General features: G+C 34.6%; 1 protein-coding gene and 1 pseudogene across 1 annotated transcript; both read right to left on the reverse strand.

The window, feature by feature from the left end:
- Window positions 1–1,751: 1,751 nt before the first annotated feature.
- Window positions 1,752–2,688, reverse strand: LOC108403235 (putative olfactory receptor 2B8; annotated as a pseudogene).
- A 14,088-nt stretch (window positions 2,689–16,776) lies between these two features.
- Window positions 16,777–17,757, reverse strand: LOC108403248 (olfactory receptor 2W3-like). The gene has a single exon (XM_017670262.2). The coding sequence runs from the start codon at window positions 17,755–17,757 to the stop codon at window positions 16,840–16,842; it is 918 nt and encodes a 305-aa protein (XP_017525751.1). The 3' UTR covers window positions 16,777–16,839.
- Between the last annotated feature and the right edge of the window lie 300 nt (window positions 17,758–18,057).

Consider the following 18,057-nt stretch of genomic DNA (forward strand, 5'->3'; position numbering starts at 1 on the left):
GAGAAAATTTTAATCTAATAATGTTTTTAGCAGGAGATAGTTTACCTCTCTAGACTAAATATTATGAATAATTTAAAAGAGGACTTCTGACTTTATGGGAAATACTTGGCTATAATATAATATAAATTAGTCACTGGAGCTCTATATACTTGAGTGACTAATGGCATGTAAAACCTGACACTTCAAACCTAAATGATCTTTTCTCTATGCTAGCTTTTACTGCTAATTAGCAGTCATTTGTTACTCTGAAACAAAATGTATTCCAGTCTGGAAAAAGGGATTTTATTTATTTTTGAAGCTGCATTTGATAGTGATAGGGTCAAATCTTTCCAAAGTCAGATATTGTTATTTATGCCAGTCTTTTGCCTGTGTAATCAGGTAAAGATAAGTTGCCTTGATATAAACTAATTGATCTTCAAACTTGACTTCAGCAGACAAACCACCCATCAACTTTCTTCCATTTTTCTTTAGCAGTTATTTATAAATATTATGATAAACTCAAAATCATTTGGATCTTTAAAAAATCTGCATATAAGTGGACCTGTGTAGTTCAAATCCATGTTCAAGGGTCAACTGTATTTGCTCAATATATTTAGGTGCCCTGATGTTGGATGCATATATTTACAATTGTTACATCTTCTTGATGACTTGACCTCTTTATCATTATATGATGACCTTATTTGTCTCTTGTTACCAGTGTTGGTATAAAGTCTATTTTGTCTTATATGTGCATGTTGAGCAAACATATATATATCAACCCTTTACTTTTCCATCCCTTCACTTTCAGTCTGTGTGTTTTCTTACATTTGAAGTGAGTCTCTTGCAGATTGCATGTAGTTTGGTAATTGAAAAAAATTCCACCCAGCCACTTTGTACCTTTTGAATGGTGAATTCAATCTATTTATATTTAGATATTACTGATATGTCTTATTAATGCCACCTTATTAATTATTTTCTGGTTGCTTTTTAATTTCCATTGCTCCTGCCTATCTCTGTAAATTAGTGATTTTCCATTTGGGCATGCTTTGTTTTCCCTGTCATTTTCTGTAGTGCTTTTGCTTTGTGGTTACCCTGAGAAGACATCTCATAGATAAAAAAGTCCATAATTAAGGTAATTATATAGTATCATATTATTTTGTTAATTTCTGGATTATTTAAAACATTTTAAAACTAAATGATTTGAAGTGCAACATACACACAGAAAGTGCAAGTACCTTACAATTTGTTAAATTCTCACATATTATATACCTTATGTAACCAGCATCCAGATAAAAACTCAGAACATGACCAGATCCCAGAAGTTCCCTTACCCATTTCTCCTTCCAATCATTACTCCCCAAAGGAATCACTTTGCTTACTTCTAATATCACAGATTTGTTTTGCCTGGTTTTGAATTTTATATGAATGAAATCATGCAGTATGAGCTCTTTAGTTTCTGACTTCTTTTGCTCAACATTGTGCTTGTGAGAATCATTCATATTGTTGTATATTCTTGTAATTTTTTATGCTTATTATTATATATTCTACTACATAAATATACCACAGTTTATTTTTATCTTAACTTATATTTTCCCCACTAGAAGATTTAGTTCATGAAGATAGGAATCTCTCTTTCAATCACTAATACATACCTAGAATAACACCTTATACATAGTAGGTGCTTTATAAAGATTTGTTGAAATAAATCAAATTAGTTTTTAGTCTCTCCAAAGTCTTCCAGTGTACAAGTGCTTGGGCATGCAAGCCCTGCATTAGCTCTTTCTTGAGTCTATGGTTCTCCTCACTGCTCTCATTAGTGCCCCTTTGATTTCGTTATTCCTCAAAATGTATATCAGGAGATTTAGCAAGGGAGTCACCAGAGTATAGAACAGCACAATACTTTTGTTCACATCCTGTGAATAACTGGAGGGAGGCTGGAGGTACATGGAGATGAGTGTACCAAAGAAAATGATCACTACCATTAGGTGAGAACCACAGGTTCCAAAGGCCTTCCACCTCCCCTAGGCTGACTTTATCTTCAGCACTGCACTGGTAATGTGACCATAAGATCCTAAGATGAGTGACAGGGGAACCACCAAAAAAAGGGCACTGACAGCAAAGAGTTTAGATGGAGGTGTTGGTGCAGGCCAGTTCCAGCATCACTGGAACTTCACAGAATAAATGGTCCACTTAGTTTTTACTGCAGAGGGGAAGATTCGTGGTCAATGCTATCTGTACTATAGAATTAGCAAACCCTGTAAGACAAGCAGTTATAACCAGTTGCAAGCAAAGTTGGGGACACATGATCCCCATGTAGTGGAGTGGGCAGCACACAGCTGCTTAGCGGTCATAGCCTATGACAGACAGTAGGACACACTCTACTCCCCCAAGGCCCAAGGCAATGAAGAGCTGGGTGACACAGCCACCATAGGTGATGGTTTTGTCCTTCCCCTTAAGGTTGGCCAGTGTCTGAGGGACAGTGAGAGTAGTCAAACAAAGGTCCATAAAAGAGAGGTTTGAGAGGAAAAAATACATAGGGGTATGGAGGTGAGGATCTGTAATTGACAAAAGTGGAATTGTACCATTGCCTAGAAAGGTAAAAAAATAGATGATCAGGATAACCACAAAGAAAGAAGTTTCCAGCCAAGGCCTGTTGGAGAAGCCCAGGAGAATAAACCCAGTGAAGGTGCTATCATTTGCTCTTTCCATTGTCCTTTCCCCATTGGAATTAATCCATCACTTTTTTCTGAGAGTGGGTAGATAGAGTTTGGTGGGAGCTTGAGACATTTTCACAATCACTTCCTTGCTGGCAAGAAAGGGGATGATAAACAGCTACTATATGAGTATATTCCATGTTTCAGGCATTGGCCTAAACTTCCTGTTCATTTTCTCACAAGTACTCTGAGCTTGACATTTTCATGGTCTCTGTATAAATAAATGAGGGAATTGTGGGTTAAAGAGAGAGGGTCAGTAATTTTCCCAGAGTAACTCACTAATAAATGGCAGACGTAGGAGTCAAACTGACTCTAAAACATGACTTCTTAACTGCTAGGGATACTATCTTTTATGAATACATGAACTCTAAAGATAACTTAAATTGTCTGTAAAAACTGTTTTGATTAAGTTGCAAATCTAATTTTCCTGAATAAGTTGCAAATTTGTACTTCCCATTACTTCTAACTTGGTTTTCTATGAAGAACTGGAATGTTTCAGACTGGCTCTCTGACATCTGTGTAGAGATTCTTTACATTTTGTGTAGAGATTTAAAAAATCTTCTAAAAATGACAGGTAATAAAATTTACCATTTGCCAATTTTTTTCAAAGGTGAACAATACATTTTAATGCATAAACCAATATAACCTTTGAGTAAGGAGCCTGAAATCATGTTGTTTGATTGGAAAGCTTCTATTGGAAATGGTTTAAGAATTCATTGTATCCAAACCTCATGTTGCTGGGAGTAATCCCGAGTAATCATCATTGATACCACTTTGAACAGAAACTGATTTAGCATTTCCTTTTCTTTCACTTTGTAACTCTCTTTTTGAATTCTTCAAATAGTAGAGCAATTTGTTTTTCAAATTCTCACTCTGCTCTTCCTATAAATACCAACCTCACATAAATCATTGTTTTCTATTAAAATCATTGGGGCCTCTTCTTAGAAAAGAGACTCTTTCTCATACACACACAAAAACTACACACACACAAACACACACACTGATACAATTTAATAGTGAATAATATCTACAAAAGTATTATTGCATATTATCACCACAGCCTGGCATATAGTAGATTCATAAAAAAATATTTGTTGAGTAAATGAAAATAGTGGAAGAAACTTAAAAATCATAATAGGCTATAGAAAGTGAATTTAAGGGTAACAGAAATTGATGTGTACAAGGGCAAAACAAAAGAAATCTTGAATAACAGTAAGCAGACTTGACTCTTCAAACTTAATTTTTCTTAAGGCTGTGTTATATGTAACCTTGCAGGACTCTGTTACTCTTTCATAAACATCACTTTTCTATTAACAAAATGCATGACCAGGTAAGCGGGTATTTTGCCACTCTCTGTTATGCCTTTAATGTTGGATTCTTGAAAGCCCTAATTCTTTTATTCTTAAATCCCTTTGGTGACTGTTTTGGTGACAGTTGTTACTATGATGAAATTAATTTGGAATAAGTTTTAAAATGCAATGAAATGGGAATAAAGATGTAAGGATGGAGGCACTGGAGGGAGGGGTGAGCACGTCAGACAAACTCAACCCTCACCAAATGAGGAAATGGGGCAGCAAAGCCCCCAAGCCCGGCCTTGTAAGGGAAAGAGACCAACAGATTTCAGCCTGATGACGTGCCAAAATCCCAGGCTGCTGCCCCCTCCCAACCTGGAAAAGGAGTATTAACTTTCTAGTCCTTTCTCTACTGTAAAGGCAAATGACACATGCCTTAGGCTAGCCGATCCTCACACCACTATAGACCTATGGTCTCCCTCCCCCTAACTTCTTTATAAACTCACTGCCTGTCCTGCTGGATGCGACTTCTCTGGCCTGTGACTAACCAGACCAGCGATCATTGCCCGGGATTGCTCCCTATGAAACTTCTGGCTCCTTTGTTGCCTCCTCACCTAGTCATTTCAGCTCGATTTTACCTTACAAAAGATACTTGGATTCTAATTATAAGTCTACCATCAGTAAGGCTGCCTCCCTACTTCCTTGTCTTTTCTCTTTCAAAATAAATGTTATTAGCTTTTAATAACAAGTAAATGACATATTGTTTTTAGCTGTTTACTAAAACCTGGTAGGTGTATGTTCCAATAAGTCTAATTGTCATAATTTCAGTAGCCCTAGCACATTCTTTAGTGAAAGCATAGTTCTTCCTTTCTATATCTTTCAGATTATCTAAATATCCAGAATTATAAAACTGGCATTAATCATTACAATTTTGTTTTTCAAATGTTTTTGGTGCTTACCTTTGCTTTTTCCCTCTATCCTGTGCTTTAAGAGTCACAGAGAAGGAGCTTCTCCAGTCCATCATGATGCTCAGTTGAAGGCTCTTAAAAAGTTTCCAGAAAGGCTACTATTTCTTAGAGATCACTGAAGTATTTAACTCATTCTAAAACATGATTTTAAATTATTTTGTTCTTCTCTTTGATGCACAGAAAGTGATCTAATCCCAAAAAAGCATATGTTCTAGTAAGAAACATACAAAACTCATTGTAACTACAGAAGTAGAATTAAATTGACATAAGCATTTTAATATGAATTTTAATATGTTTTATTATTTTTCTAGGGCTACCATAACTGATAAGACAACAGAAATTTATTGTCTCACAGTTCTAGAGGCTATAAGTCCAAACTCAAGTTATCAGCAAGGCCATGGTTTCTGAAACCTGTCAGGGAGAATTTTTTCTTGCATCCTCCCAGCTTCTGGTGATTTGCTAGCAATTCTTGGAGTTCTTTGGCCTGTGCATCAGCACTCCAATCTCCACCTTGGTAGTGGCAGAGCATTCCTCCTGGGACTGTCTCTCTTATAAGATTACCAGTCAGATTAGGACCCACCCTGAGTATAACCACTTAAATTGGTTGCATTTGCAAAGACCCTGTTTTCAAAGAAGGTCACATTCACAGGAACTGAGTGTTAGGATTTCAACATAGTTTCTGAGGGGACACTATTCAACCCACAGCAGAAGTATAATGTACTCATGGCTATCACCTTGTAGCAATTTTTATTATAAATACCTGCTATGCAATGGTAAGCCTAAAACACAGGCATTAGTTCTATCCCATTCCGAATTCATAAATGAGATACATTGTGATCTTAATCATTGCTAAGGTTATGATTAATAATATCACTATTTCTCTCATTTCTATTAGTGTGTGGATAGAAGTGTACAGTACTAGGAAAAACTGATTTCTTTTTCTTGGCATGAATAGCCAGTTAAGACTTTTCTCCTATATACATCTTTGTTAGATAGAAAATGGAAATACAAATTCATGCTTATAAGACCCAGCACCTGCTGTTTGGGTTGAATTGTAAAAATATTTATATCCTTTCACTTCACAAGTGCAGGGGTATTCAGTTAATCTAGGGTTCAGTGTCCTCTTCCAGTCTAGCACTTACTCTAAGTAAATAACAAAATCATCCCTAGATATCAGTTCTGGCAGCCCCACCACTTTTTTGGGTCTAAGGAATCAGGAACACCAGGAAAAACCTCAGCTGACCTTAGGAACATTTGAATGGGCATTGGGTTAAGACTGTGTTGTCTTCTTCAGTGGAAGAATATAAAAAGTGACAAATATACAACTACCTTCTGGAAGAAGCAAGAGGATATTTAAAGGGTAATTATAGTTCTATGAAGCTGGAAAATTGGCATATTGATGGGAAAGATCAATAAGATGCAGAAGAAATCAAATAACTATTGGTCTCCCATGAATGCTGGTGCATTCAGTAATTACCAAGTTGTGTGTTTGTTCATAGAACTGGATAAAGGTGTCAGGGGGTGATGTAAATAGAACAGAATCCTTAGAGAAAATACAGAACCATGTGTTAAAAACATGCTTTAAAATATGCCATCCTTGGATAGGATAATCCTTGAAAATAGTTAATCATCAAAGGCAAGGAAGGTAAGTGCTATACTGGAAGAGGACACTGAACCCACTCAAACTTTGTTAAGGGAAGTACTAATTCTTTTAAAATTTATTGTTATTATGACTTATGCCATCCCAGGATTTCCACAGGAAGATTGTCCATTTATTTAGAGTATTTTTGTGCATATCAAGGAGTATAAATTAAGAGTGAATAGTTCAGTCTAAAACTACACAGATGTTGGAATCTGTGAATTCTATGGAAGCTGCCCATGAATAAAAGGCTAATATGAATTCTGAGGGATATTTTTATAAGCCACCAAGGTCAAAGGATATGCTGTAGAGACTGAGACACTTGAAGATGTGTTTATTTTTAGTGGCCCCTAGAGTGTTCTGCTCACATAACTCATTAACCTCAGTTCAAGTATCCAGAGTTTGGCTGCCTCTGGGGAGCAGCCAAAGAGGAAGGCTCTGGAGAGGTGACATGAACAGAGAAGCAATCTTTTTCTGCCACACTGATTGGGAATAAATTTATTGTCTCTACTTAACTTCCATTTCCCATATCAAGTACTATTGATTGTAATTTTTTTTGCCAGTCTTTATATTCTTCATCCTTATTTTCAGAAATATCATTTCTTCCTGTTTAAATGAGGAAAAAGTCTGTAAGCACAAATATGTCTTTTCCATAATAGTTACATGGTTTGGACTATTATTGACTTACTAAAAGAAATGTATTCCAACGCTGCTATAGATTTATTACCTTTCACCTTTTTTGAGACTATGTTCCTCACATATCTGATCTATTTCATTTTTGAGTTCTTATGGTCCATTACCCCTTTATCTATAGACTTAAAATATGCTAATCTATCCTATCAGAAAAATAAAATTAGAACTAACTCCTGCTGTCCAACCCCACCACTTCTCTAGCTTTCCCCTTCCATTAACTTACAATCTTTTTGATGGGACACAAACTATACAAATAATGCTCTTTTGCCTTTTCCCCTGACTCCCTGGTGAAGCTCTTAGTAAAATCTTCAATACTCTTACCATCACACAAAGTAGATAAGCTTACAATCACTTTACTTGGTGTAATATGGCATTGATGTTACCCTCTTTCAAGAAATGATTTTTTCCATTGGCATCTCTCTGTTTTCTATTATTTCTTTGACTCCTGATTCTCAGTTTCCTTCTCTTTGGGCATAGACTTCAATGTTTATATTTTCCAAAGTTCCATTCTTGGCTCTCTTCTCTTTTCTCTCAGCACTGATCCTGAGATAATTTGGCATTCCCATAGCCTGTACTACCATTTATCTATACGATAAATCTTCAATCCCTATCTACAATTTAGACCATTCTTGAGGTCTAAAGCAAATGGCTTTATATACACATGGATTATTTGTGAACTCTAAAATTTCAAGGTTTTACAAGCTAAAACCTTCTGAAAACAGCTCCTGTTTTTGCATGCCAAATTTCCAGAATCTCAGTACCAAACTCTCAGTGAGAGCCCTCTGAATTATCCTTGACCCTTCTTTTTGTTATGGTGCCATCTTTGAACCTTAACTTTGTTGATTCCCTTTCTGTCATATTTTTAGAATACATTCACTTGCTAGTACACATTTTCCATTTTTTTGTCAACATTAAGTAGGTAATATCTATTTTACTTTGCATGAATCACTTAATTTATTTCCTAAGAGACCTTCCAACTAAACTCTTTGCTTGTACAATGTTATCTGAATTATTTTTCCTAAAACTGACACAATCACATCACTTCCTTATTTAAAAATAGTTTGGCTACTACCATTGCCTACAAATTAAACAAAAAGCAAACCTTTAATATATGAAACTATAATTACTCTATGGACCCTGTACTTGTGGGAAGAAACCCATAATATTCTAATCACTGAGCACACCATTCCAGTTTGGGGCCAGAATTCTATTATGCATTTATTAGTCTATTATTTTGCTTCAACTGAAAGATATTATCTTGTCCCATTTTCCCACACAATATATCCCATTCCTAATTCGAGACTTTAGGAAGGCAGTATATCACAGAGAATACAAGTACTGACTCTATAGCATCTTACTATGCTGATGGACAGTGGCTGTAATGGGGTATGTGGTGGGGACTTGACAATAGGGGGAATCTAGTAACCACAATGTTGCTCATGTAATTGTATATTAATGATACCAAAAAAAAAGACTTTGCTCAGGGTCATATTCTTTTTTTTTAATGTTATATTTGAATAGGAATGGCGTTTATTATACAAAACAGTTCACATCTCCAATGGACAAACTTTTTTTACAGTGGTTCTTACACATCCAAGGAGTTTGTCTATTTATTACTCAAAACATCAGTTTCATTTCCCTTCCAATACACTCTCCCCAACCTCCAGCTTTACTGAGGTCTAATTAACAAATAAAATTGTAAGATATTTAAAGTGCACAATGTGAAGATTTTATATGCATATACAGTGTGAAAGGATTCTTCCCCACTGAGTTAATAATACATCCATTACCTCACATATTTGCTTTTTCTTTTTTTGTATGAGAGAACATGCAAAAGAACATTTAAGTTCTACTTTCTTAGCAAATTTCATTTATACAAAACAGTGTTATCAACTAGGCATCATGTTATACATTAGACTCTTAGCCTTTATTCATCTTATAATTGAAAGTTCATACCCTTTTACTAATTTCTCTCTGTTTTCTCTCTCCGTCCTTAGCCCCTGGCAACCACTTTTCTATTCTCCATTTTTATGAGTTGGACATGTAAACTCCAACTCATTTTTCATTCCACATGTAAAGGATACCATGTGGTGCTTGTCTTTCTCTGTATGGTTTATTTCACTTAGCATAATATCCCTTAGGTACATCCATGTATGACAGGATTTCCTTTTTTTAACAGGTTGAATAATATTCTATTCTATATATATATAGACTAAATGAATGAAAAGTGTGATAAATATTCATCCATTGATGGACACTTAGGTTGTTTCCATTCCTTGGTATTGTGAATACTAGTGCTGTGAATATAGGAGTGCATATATTTATTTGATATCCTGATGTCATTTCCTTTGGATATATACCCAGAAGTGGGATTGCTGGATCATATGGAAGTTCTATTTTCAGTTTTTTGAGGAAACTCCATATTGTTTTCCATAGTGTCTGAGTCAATTTACATTCTCACCAACAGCTCACAAAGGTTCCCTTTCTCCACATCTTAGCCAACATTTGTTATCTGTCTTTTAAATGAGTTATTTTAACAGGTGTGAGGCGCTATCTCATTGTGGTTTTGATTTGCATTTCTCTAATGATTAGTGATGCTTATATATTTTGGATTTTAACCTTTTATCTGAAAGGTCATTTGCAAATATTTTCTCTCATTCCATAGGTTGCCTTTCATTTTGTTGATGGTTCCCTTTCCTTGGCAGAAGCTTTCATTTTGACATAGTTCCACTTGCTCATTTTTGCTTTTGCAGCTTGTATTTTGGTGTCAAATCCAAATAATCATTGCCATAACTAAAGTCAAGGAGCTTATTCTCTATGTTTTCTTTTAGGAGTTTAGTGGCTTCACATCTTACATTCAAGTCTTTAATCCCTTTTGAATTGATTTTTGCTCATGGTGTAAGATAGGGATCCAGTTTCATTCTTTGCAATGTGTCTATCCAATTTTCCCAGCATCATTTATTGTAGAGACCATTCTTTTCTCATTGTATATTCTTGACTCTTTTGTCACAAATTAATTAACCATATGTGAATGGGTTTATTTCTGGGCTCTCTATTCTGGTCCATTGATCAATGTGTGACTTTTTATGCTAGTGCCATACTTTCTATGAAAAATATCATTGGAAATTTGATAAGGAGTACATTTAACATATAGAATGGTTAAATATATGTATCTTAAATATATTTTTAGATATATCTTTCATTGCATGAATAAGGGATTCTTATTCCTGAACTATATCCTTTCATTGAATGAATGGATCTATCCTTAATCTTTCTTTTAATATATCCTTAAAATATATCCTTTCATTGCATGAATAAGGGATATTTTTACATTTATTTATGTCTTCTTCAACTTCTGTCATCAAAGTCATAGTTTGTGTATAGATCTTTTGCCTCCTTGGTTAAATCAATTTATTAGTATTTTATTGATTTTGATACTTTTGTAAATGGGATTGTTTTCTTAATTTCTCTTGGGGATAGTTCATTGTTGGTGCAAATGCAAATTATTTTTGTACATTAGTTTTGTATCCTGCAACTTTACTGAAGTTGTTTATTAGTTTTAGTAGTTTTTTTGGTAGAGACTTCAGGGTTTCCTATATGAGATATGTCATCTGCTAATAGAGATGATTTTACTTCTTCCTTTCTTATTGGATGTTTTTAATTTCTTTTTCTTACTAATTGCTTGGGCTATGACTTCCAATACTATGTTGAATGAAAGTGGAGAGAGTGGACAGGGACTGTATTCTTTATGAAAACTGTGAAATCCCTACTTTCTTTCTATGCTAAGGTTTTGTAATACTTTCTACCTAGTTATTATTATTACAAATCAATGACCATGTTAATTAATTATTGATTGCATTCCATACTATAACGTGAACTCCTCCAGGACATGACCTACCTCTTCATCTTTCTATCCCTGGTACTTAATTCCATGCCCTATGTTTTCTAGATTGTCAAGATCTTTATGGTTAATTAACCTTAAATCAATCAACTGGAATTCTGGAAATCTGAATGTAGTTTCAGGGTAAAATCTATAATTATGGTGGATTGAGGAAAAACAATGCAAACTATCTTATTCTCTCTGGATATGTTGAAGGTTATGTGTACATATTTCACAGTGGATATTGATTTAAAAGGTGATACTATGAATGTGAATGTGAGGGATCATCTTTATATGTAAATACGATAATTTCCTTTTCTATTAAACTTCTATTTAAACTTCTCTGTCAGTGCACCACTGTCTTCAGATGAAAGTGTAAACTCTTAAATATGGTAGTCAAGTTCTTCTTAATGTGGTGTTTCCCCACTTCTCTAGTTTTATGGTTTGGTTTTTCCCTTTGAAATTCCTTCACTTTGAATATACTCATATAGTAGATGTCTTTTCAACCATCATAGTTTAGTCACAGCATTTCTTACTCTATGAAGTATATCTTCTTCTTCCAGGCAGGGTTAATAATGCCCTATTTTATGCTCCCAAAGTCAAATCACTTTTATTACTAAACAAGAAAGAATTAACAGTCTTATATAACTAAAAGAAACCCAGAGAAATTAAGAGAAAATGTTAATAAAGAAAAATACCAGAATCAATCAGTTAAAAGGGGGTTTGGATTGATTCTTGTTAAGGAAATGTATCTGGTATGGCTTTTAAAGTCAAGTTACTAACAAGGCTATGAGTGCTCTCTAGAGTGACATTTACCTGTTGTATAAAAAAAGTCTTTAAATATATTCCTTTCCCTTAGATTTTTAGCCTTTGAAATGTAGATCATCTATTTGAATTATTTTGTAATTTTACTTTCTTGGTCAATATTATATAACCCATTGAACTACCATTTTTATATATTACTGTGATCTGTTAGAATTATGGAAAACTTACACCTGCTTTTTAATGCTTCATTATAATTAGTGGGTACACTTAAAGGATTCTCTTCTTAAGAAATGAGAAATCACATGTGAGCAATTATTACTCTTCTTTAGGAAAATTTGTTTAGTTTACCACCCAGGAATTGTTAAAACAAAATTCTATTTAGTCACTTGACTGCTTGAATTTATCAGTTGCTAGGTCTCCTTTCTGTTTGTATCTCCACTGGAGATGACTGATCAACACTTAACCTGTTTTTGATATAGTTACTTCTTATTGTGTGTTAGTCATTTAATTGACTCCCCACTTACTTAAATAGAAAAAAATGTACATGTGTTATAAACAAACACATACTTAATAGTCCCATATATAGGAACATCTCCTTGCTTATAAAATTAATTTAAAAGATAAACACTAGAAAAAAAGACATAAATGTAAGGAAATGTTATTGCTACTATCTGCATTCATGAACCTTGTTCTGTGGTATTAGTCAATAAAATTTGACAGCAACAAGAAATAAAAGCTATATGTATTGGAAAAGAAGCAACAAACTATTAATATTTCTACCAAATACTTTAACAAGCTTATGGATTACTAAATTGTTATTCAAAAGTCAATAATTTTAACACATTCAAAGGATAATCTGTTGGAAAATGTAATGTGATAGAAGATCTTGGTTATAATACTAACAAAATAGCACCTGACATACATAGAAAACCTGAATAGCACCTGACATGTATAGGAAATTATATAAAATGACTCTCTGCAACCTCCTGCTGTCTAGTACACTTATAATTTTATTTAATGTAAATGTCACGATTCTTTTCCTTACTGGTGAAGGATACTTTTAATGCATGTATAGAACAGTTTTTTCTCAGATTTCCAAAGGACAGCAAATTCCATTACTCTTGTAATCCTTGAGTGTAAAATAGGGACATCTGGACAAGTGTTCAGGGCAGAAGTTACAGGTCAGAAGGGCTTCAAAAAAAGCACTAACTCAATGACATTAGAAAAATAAAGGTTATTGGAAATGTTAATAAGTGTAAAAATGACTTATAAGTTAAAATGACTAAAAAATTTAAAAGAATGTAGTTTCACTTTGTACTTAATATTGCAGTATATTGGATGAGAAAAGTGACTAGGGAGAAAGATAATTATATGATATTCACTGTAAAAATTGGTTTGGTGCTACATACAAACATACACATACACACTCTCATAAAAGTATGCACAGTATTATATAAGTATTGGTCATATATTCACAAAATATATTCTTTGGAGAATTATGTAAGTCATTATTTTTATGGTGGAGTTTTGAATTTTAAGACATGGAATATAAAATGAATGACTAATATGTTTTAATTTTTACAAGACAGTTCTGAAAATATGGGCAAGAAATAAAGGGCTAAGGAGACAAAAAAAAAAAAAACCAGAGTCTAGACTTAAACAAGATGCTGAATTATGATGAATGCTTACTTCCTCTTCCAAGATAAATCCCAGAAAAAAAAACTAGAGAAGGTAGATGGAGGAAAGTGTAAGAAATTCAGAAGTATTGGTATATATACACAGGATGGTTGTTTGGACTTGGGAGAGGGCTTCCCAGCCCAACTATCAAAGTTAAAATAGGAAAGTGAGTGTGAGAGTTTTGCTCTAGCTTCTCCCCTCCTATTGTCCTGAGGCATGCAGTGTTTGCCCTACAATTGCAGCAAGACATAATTCTGATGCAAGTGTCCTCAGGAATAAAATCAGAGCAGCATAGAACCCCTGTGTTTGTAAGTATGAGAACAGAAGGCAAAGGTTATGAGTAACAAGTCTCAGGATGTCATTCCCCAGCTCTCCCACACACTGCAGGGTACTTACCATTCCCACTTCAAGAGGTTGTTGTGGGTGACACATGATGGGATATGGTCTTCACTCACACACAATGTCTCAAAGCAGAGCTGATACTCAGAGAGGAAAATGAGCACACAGGCCAAAACTCACAGGCACTAAAAGTGAGTAGCCATTTCAAGTACAAGGGAAGTACTAGATTAAAAATTACAACAAAACATGGAAACATATAAAATGAGGCTAGTCAATGAGTTAAAAGAAATAGGGAAATGTATTAGCAACATTGAACAAGTAAAAGAAAAACTGAAAATTGAACAAGGTGAAATGGCATAAAATATGTATTTGTTTTAATAAACACCAAAATAGATAACAAGTGCAATGGCTACATCTGTCTGAGGAGTTAGTGAACTGAAAGAGAAAAACAAGAAATCTCATACATGAAAGAAGGAGACAAAGGAGAAGCAAACAGAATGGTGAACTGGAGAGAGATGATGAACAGAAGTGTAAGTGCAAACACTCAGATAACAGGGCTCCAAGAATGTGGGCAAAATAAATATACAAAGGAGGAAATCCTTGAAAACATAAGAGATAGAAAAGGGAAAAGCCCACATCGAGCACTTAATAATTAAATTGAAGAATATCAGAGACAGAGAAAATTATAAAAGCATCCTGAGAGAAAGAGTAGATCACTTCCAAGGGAATAAGAAGCTGTCTGTCTGATTGTCTTATCAATCTAGGACAACTTTGCTTTAAATTCCCTACTGTAGTTTTCTAAGACCACATGGTGTGAATTTTGGCTGCAGATGTACAAGCTGGCAGCCTTGAAGTAATACATTTTCAGAACAAAGCCTCCTCTCTATCCACTATCCATAGTATTTTTTTCCAAAGTCAAGAGGAACAAGTTTCTCTTCTGTTTTCTGCATGACACATGCATTTCTCATGCATGTTACCTCAGTGCTGTAGCCTTTTGGGGTTTCAGTTTTGTGTGATGGTCTCTTGTCAGGATTCCCCTTTTTGTGGGCCATGTAGATATGTAGGGGTTTATAGAATGAGATAAATTCCATATTATTTGCACATTAAATGATCATTTTCATAAGAAAAATATAGGATAATAAGCTATATTTATTCAATTAGCAAATATTTATTATCTGCTATATGCTAAGAATTGAGTAGTTCTGGTTACAAGGGATTTCAAATGAAGGTAGGGATAGAAGCCAAAGATATTTCTAATGTTTTCAATCTTTGTAAACATTACTCTATTGGAAGCAAAAGATGAATCAAGAGAAATCAATATTTTGCTTTTCAAAGGATTAGTTTGATTTATATAAAAGTTCAATTTATCCATCACATAGATTTTGGCCAGAAAATAATTGAAAATATAATGCCTGGTCTTTGAAATAAATTTTTAGCATGGAATTTGGAATCTGGATTGTGGGTTACTGACATAAAAGGAAAAATTGAGTAATGTGAGTGTTGATGTAAGTTATTGTATAAGGGAAAGAGAAGCATTGCAGGAATAGAATCACCTTCTGAAAAATAAAATGTCCTTATCCAGTTTTATTTCAGAAAAACTCACCTTTTTCATTCTCTTAAATGACCTTCCTACTTTTCTACATCAGATGTAAAAGAATACTATTTAATGTGGTATCCCCTCCATAGCAGTGGCTTAATATGCTTTTTAAGAAAATAAATACAAATAAACATCTCCAACAAAGAGAAACCTATAGTAAAATTATTCAGTGAACTTTTACCTTATGCCTTGCATCAAAGCTATGTTTAGTAATGTCTACTTGAAATTTTAACTGAAAAAGTAGTTATTTAAGGTTGAGTTATTAACCCATCCTTAAGATGAGTCATAGTGAGAAGACACTCATTTACTTCTAAGTGAAAATTAATCACTTGTAACTTTGCAAAACCACCATAATGCTTGTGTGTGTATGAATATGTTTGTGTACATTCACGCATACAGTTTTCATTATTGTCACTTTTAACAGCCCTTAAGTAAAATCTGTATTTAAAATGTGAGGACATTTTTATTCATTCTGTTACATTCAAACAGTTGTAAATTCTTACATTCAAACAGCTAAATTCTTAGCTCTACCATTTGTGGTCTGTTTAGTGATAAATACATTTCACTATGCCCCACTTTCCTAATCTGTCAAATGAAATAATTTTGTATGGATTGATTTATTTTCAAACTGTTAGCACCACAAAGGAGTTTTTTCAACACAAGTATTTCCAGACTTGGTAAATGTCAGAACTCTAGGGGTTTGGACTTGAGAATCTATACTTAAAACCAACAAAAAAATCTCTCCAGATAATTTTAATGTATCTGATCAGTGAAATAATGTTGAGCTCAAATAATTTAAATGATATTATAGCCCATGTCTAGGCTAATGCTCTATCTTCTTCAGATAATGATATTTAAAGATATCAGAAGATAAAAAGTATTGTAACAATTTTGGCACTCAGTTGGCTCAATTTCATGATAAAAATGACAATTATACAAAATATCAATGAGAAAGATCATATGATTTTATTTGGACATAATGTCTGACAGTCAACCACAGTACTGAAACACAGATTCATGGTTTTGTTGAACTTTTAATTATATGTGGCCAAGTTGGAAAGGAGGAGAGAAGAAGACTGGAAGCAGACATAAGAAATAATTCATAAGAAATTTTACCTGTAATGTAGCTAATCATTAGCATCATATTTGGGGCTCTATAATATATATGCCTAAAGTCCATCCCTGGAGGTTTTTATTGGGTAGTATGGAATATTTAAATGAATTTTCAAGTTTCACTTCCAGAATTATTTATTTCTATTAACTAAGTAAAAGAACCAAACTTAGAAAAAGTCCCTGTTACTTTCTAGACACAAGCCTCCTCAGTGCACCCTTTACATCCTTGTTTCTCAGTGTGTAGATGATGGGGTTCAACATGGGGGTCACCAAGTTGTAGAAGAGAGTGAGGAATTTCCCTTGGTCCTGAGAAGAATTATTTCCTGGTTGCATATACATATAGATAATATTCCCATAAAACAAGGAGACTACAGTGAGATGGGACCCACACGTGTTGAAAGCCTTCCTTCTTCCTGCGGCTGACTTGATCCTCAGCACTGCTAGGGTTATGTAGCTGTAAGAGATAAGAATAAGTGACAGGGGCACCAGGACAATCATTACTGATAAGACAAAAACAGTGCTCTCCACAGCCACTGTGTCCACACAGGCCATTTTTATCAGAGCTGGCATCTCACAGAGAAAATGCTTCACCTGACATCTCCCACACCGTGGCAACTTCATGGTCACTGGGGACATAACCAGAGAGTTGAAGATCCCAATAGCCCAGGCCATAGACACCAACTTCCAGCAGAGCCAAGGGTGCATAAGGACAGCATAGTGGAGGGGCTTGCAGATTGCAGTGAAGCGGTCATAAGCCATGCTTGCCAAGAGAACACATTCTGTGCCACCCAGTCCCAGGAACATGAAGAGCTGGATGGCACAACCTGCATAACTGATGGTCTTGTCTGAGCCACCTAAGTTGAAAAGCAGCTGGGGGATGGAACTGGTGGTGAAGCAGAGATCTAGGAAGGACAAATTGGTGAGGAAGAAGTACATGGGCTTGTGGAGGCAAGGGTCCAGGTGGGAAACCAAGATCATGACAATGTTGCCTACTAAGGTTACAAGGTAGAAGATGAGGACAAACACGAAGAGGATCTCCTCTAGTCTGGGTCTATCTGAGAAACCCAACAAGATGAACTGTTGGCAGCTCTGGTTGGTCATGACAGTGATATCAGTATACACCTGCAGGGAAGCAGATAGGAACACTCCACAGTTCAGATCATTGTAGAATATTTGGAAAATACAGACACATATAAAAAATAGGGAAATATTTCCCACACCACAGAAATAACCACTATTGCAATATGGATTTCCTTTTAGACTTTTATTTTTTAATGACTTTCCCTAATGAACTTAAAATATCCTGACATAAACTAAGCTTTTTAAGAATGTTTATTATACAGATTGATGTATATGATGCTAATTTTATAGATTCATCAAAGATTGTTTTTGATAGTTTAT

The sequence above is a fragment of the Manis javanica genome, chromosome 16, assembly GCF_040802235.1.
Source record: "Manis javanica isolate MJ-LG chromosome 16, MJ_LKY, whole genome shotgun sequence".
Lineage (NCBI taxonomy): Eukaryota > Metazoa > Chordata > Mammalia > Pholidota > Manidae > Manis > Manis javanica.

Bases quoted from the DNA above. Each gene is read 5' to 3' on its own strand.
- LOC108403248 (XM_017670262.2), bottom strand. From the start codon at position 17,757: ATGACCAACCAGAGCTGCCAACAGTTCATCTTGTTGGGTTTCTCAGAT.